Source organism: Nanorana parkeri, unplaced genomic scaffold (genome assembly GCF_000935625.1).
Source record: "Nanorana parkeri isolate BGI_ZX_2015 unplaced genomic scaffold, ASM93562v1 scaffold278, whole genome shotgun sequence".
In the NCBI taxonomy this organism is placed as follows: Eukaryota; Metazoa; Chordata; class Amphibia; order Anura; family Dicroglossidae; genus Nanorana; species Nanorana parkeri.
In genome coordinates, this window is record NW_017306546.1 from 532,712 (window position 1) to 536,997 (window position 4,286).

At 45.3% G+C, this 4,286-nt stretch overlaps 1 protein-coding gene across 1 annotated transcript in view; it reads left to right on the forward strand.

Annotated features, from left to right (window-relative positions):
- F5 (coagulation factor V) overlaps nt 1–4,286 on the forward strand; it is a 70,793-nt gene that overhangs the window by 22,202 nt on the left and 44,305 nt on the right. Inside the window, exon 8 of the mRNA XM_018557282.1 lies at nt 3,946–4,093. Coding sequence (XP_018412784.1) covers nt 3,946–4,093 — 148 coding nt within the window. The remainder of the gene's footprint in view (nt 1–3,945; nt 4,094–4,286) is intronic.

Consider the following 4,286-nt stretch of genomic DNA (forward strand, 5'->3'; position numbering starts at 1 on the left):
GGAGTGTCGGGACACTCCCGGCGCAGAGATGAGGGGGCCCGCCAGCCGCCGGACACCAATGTGATCAACGGACACTCCCGGCGCATAGATGGGGGGGCCCGCCACATACCGATCCGATGGTAACCGGCAGCCGGACACTAACAGGTCCCCCCGTCTCTGCCCCGGGGCTGTGTTTGAATCCATCCATGAATCCACTCCCCTGTAGGCTCAGGCCCCGGTGTAGAGGAAACGGCCACACCGGCGGTAGTTCCGCCACTGTTTACCACACAATCAAACTTGATAAAGTTGAAACGGAATTAAAAGAAATAACATATATGTAGTCAGCCTGTGATAGCGGAGCTACACAAGTATCTGTGAAATATTGGCCAAACTCATGGAATTGCAAAGCCCTGACCTTTCCAACTAAGCCATACCCCTTTTTCCACACATCTGTCACAGGGACTTAACTCCTGTAAGCAGCAACAAGAATTTGTATGTCTATAATGTGATACACTTTAACATAAGGAAAACTAGTGAGGTTGGGTTCTAAGTCAGATGGGTCACAGAGCATTTATAATTTTTTTTATGCACAGAAGGCAACTGTAATTTTGGGAGCAAACTTGGCAGTAAGACTGGAATAGAATAGGGCACAAAATGGAATGGTGTTGCTGATAGCAACTAATCAAGTTTTACCTTTTATCTGATGGAAATAGTACACAGGAATTATAATTAGTCAGAATGGACAACAACTCCAACTTTATGCTTGTTTCTAGGGATGCACCGATACCAAGTACCGTACGCGGTACACGTACATATACTTTTCTAGCTCCAAGACTAGACTAGAGACAAATTCAAAAGTTAGTAGGCAGCTGTCATTTGTAAGGAGCACACGGAGCTCCTGGGATTTGTATTAATGTATGATTTTTTTATAAACATAAATAAAGAAATGCACCGATACCATTTTTGCAAATACAAGTACTGATACATTTTTGTTTATTGTCATGTGACAGTTTTTCTAAAACAATATCAACTAATGATTTTAGGACAGTGGTGGAGCGTCAGAGCTAGGTCCCAGCTGCAACCCCCGCAACTCTGGTAGTTCTCATGAAAATGTCAAGTATCGGCACTGGTATCTGAACTGGTACCGGTGCATGCCTACTTGTTTCCATTCTCATGTTATACTACTTAAGCCACTATGTCCCTGATTCATCGAGCTACAAATGCATTCATAGTGGTAGTAAAAGTATTAAAATTAATCCAAATCAAACAAGCACTTATAGTTATCATGTTTACGAACAGTTGGCTCCAACTCACTCAGCTCGGCTTCCCTGTACTTCATGTCTAGTACACGATCACAAGGGAGAGCATCGTGTCCAGCAGCAATCCATCTACTAGCTTGGTAAAGGAAGCAGGGGAAGAAAGACTAGTGAGCAGGGGAGACACTCATAGCTTACTATCGCACACAAGAATATCTCCATAGGACCCTGCAAGGGGAAGGATTCACCCTAAAACAGGATATCGGGGTCAGTGCACATCAAGGAGCAGCATCCATTGTAAGTGATTTAATGAGCATTTAAAATGGCTTAAAACATTTTGACTTTAATATCACTTTAAAGTATAACTAAAGGAAAGACAAAATGAAGCTTCTATAACCCAATATCACCGTTCCTTCACAGCAGCAGTAAAGAGAATGGTGGGGGCACAGTGGCGGAGCCAGGCTTGCTGCAGCATCAGCAGTTATTTACAGAAGAAAAGTCTGGTCGCACACTGAAAGCTTTGCTGAAAAGTTAATATTATAAAATTAAGCTTGTCACAGTGTGCATTAAAAGCTGCGGGAAGTCAGATAAAGCCTATCACCTTTCCTGATGGGAGGATGTCCGGCATCATCTAGTACTTTCCTTCGCAGCAATCTGCATGCAAAGTCTGCCTACACCCATACCCACTCCAGACTGACATCCACCCATCAGGAGATTTGGATATTTGCATAACTCCTCAGACGAGCCAGCTCATTGGTTGCATCAGGGCTGATGGCTCATATGAGGAGCACAGAGGAACGGTGCCATGGTGTTTACAGGAAACTACATACAGCACCCTAGCAGCCCCTCCCACCAGACATGATCTGCCTGCATTGCATAGAGAAGCACAAAAACCCAGTGATAAGTTTCAGCTTTAAGGCATGATAACTATCCCCTTAGGCATCCTAAAATGACATACAATAATATTGACTGAGAGGCATGCCTAAAGCAGTGGTGTCACAAGGGGGGTGCGGCCCGCACCCGGGTGACACCAAAATGACAGTCATTTTGGTGTCACCCCCTCTAAAAAGTCGGGCACTCGGTCATGGACCGAGAGCCCGACAGTGTCAGGAGAGAGAAGTGAACCCGACGGCATACCTCATCCTGCCGGGTGAACGTCCCCTCCTCTCTCTGGCAGCGTCCATTACCAATTAGATGATCGTGCATGCGCGATCACTTCACGCGCATGCACTATGACGTCACAGCGGGGTGTCACCCGGTCTCTGCCCTGGGTGATACCCAACCTCAGGACGCCCCTGGCCTTAAGCACTGTGATGAATCAGGCCTGCAGTTGGGAAGTGTTCCTGCCAATAGACCAAGAAGGTGCAATATTTCTAAATGATTCATATCTGGCCAACCACTAGATTTGTTGCCAGTGGTGTACTCCTAGGGGAGGATGTAAATATTTGGGATGATCTTCCAGAAAGTTACTTGCCTCCTGGGCTTTAGCCAGGAGAGAAGGCTCAGTGTTGGAGGGCTGTGCCTTCCAGGCCTGCTGGCTGGGGGGACTCTTCGTGAGAAGAGAGGTCTAGGCTTGAAGCCTTGAAGAGTGTGTGTTGCCTGGTTTGAGCAACGGGGGTTAACAACTTTGCTGCTGAGTGTCTCGGTACAAGCTGCTGCCAGTGGAGTTCTTGTGGCTCACCCAGAAGGTAAATGTGCTGCTAATGTTACTCTGAAGAGTACAGAGTGTCACATCTGGCTTAAAGGAGAACTATGGGGTTAGGGCTTTTCCCCGTAGTTCTCCGAAGGGTAACGGGAGGACACAAAATAGCGTCCTCCCGTTATCCAAAGCTCAGTATACAGCGAGTTGCAGCTATCTAGATAGGCAGAGCCAGCTGTACCCGCCCCCTCCCCCTTCCGCCAGTCAGCGCTGAAGGATCGGAGCAGGGAGGGGGGAATCCAGTCCCTCCCCTGTCACCGCTCTCTGCCGTGTCAGGATCGAGAAGTGAGCGAGCGCCAGTATGTTTACGCTCACTTCCCGATCTACTGAGCCGACCTGTGACAGTTTCATTGTCACAGGTCGGCTCAGATTATGAGGCTGAGTGAAAATCACTCACCTCATAATTCTCCTTTTAAAGATCCTTTTTCTGAATGGACTGTAGTAGAACTCTGTAGTCTACATATTGTTTTAGCTTTTTGGGTATCCTGTGCCCTGAAACTATCTCCTTGAGTTATGATCCCACACGAAACTCTAGTAAAGTTCCTAAGGTGATAGGCGCCCAGGTTCCCCCACCTTGAGGATTCCTTCATAAGGCTTAAGATGCTAGCCCACCAAGCCAACTGGAGGTCCTTCTCATCTGTCCAAGGGTATTTCATATTTGCCCTTCTGCAGCCAGCAGGTGAAATGGTGATCAAATTCAGAGCTAGTGCTGAGCTCTCCTATAAGACAGCCCAGCAAGTATCACATTTGTATTTGTAATAGATGGATTTTTGTAAGAGTAATAAAAACAATTGTACAAATGATCAGTTTAAAAGCTTCTAAACATTCAAAGAATTTTAAATAAAATGAACCAAAACCACTATAGTTTTCATTTAAGATTAGCCAATGTCAAATATAAGTAACCAAATCGTGGTGGATTGAGGCTCAGCCACATTTGCATGGTTGAAAATTGAACATAAGTAAAGATGGCAAATGTGACTAACATAACTGTGCTTTTGTATGTCTTTTTAGCACATCCTGCCACCAGACATTTAAAAAAGTAGTCTATCGGCTGTATACAGATAGCACTTTCAGAACTCCAACCGAACCTGAAAGGTCAAGAAGGGAACTTGGACTGATTGGGCCTGTCATCCGAGCTCAGGTTAAAGACACAATTATGGTATGTATTGGCAGCTTTGTGATATATTTATCAGCTTTAAAAACAAAATAAGTCATATACAACTGTCATAATGCCTGTGTTATTTAAAGAAGAACTCCTGGCACAATTTTTATCAACCCTTGCTACCCCCACATTAGCAGGGTTAACTGCTCGTTTTTGCCTAGGGTTAAAAAAAATATATATATATAACCGC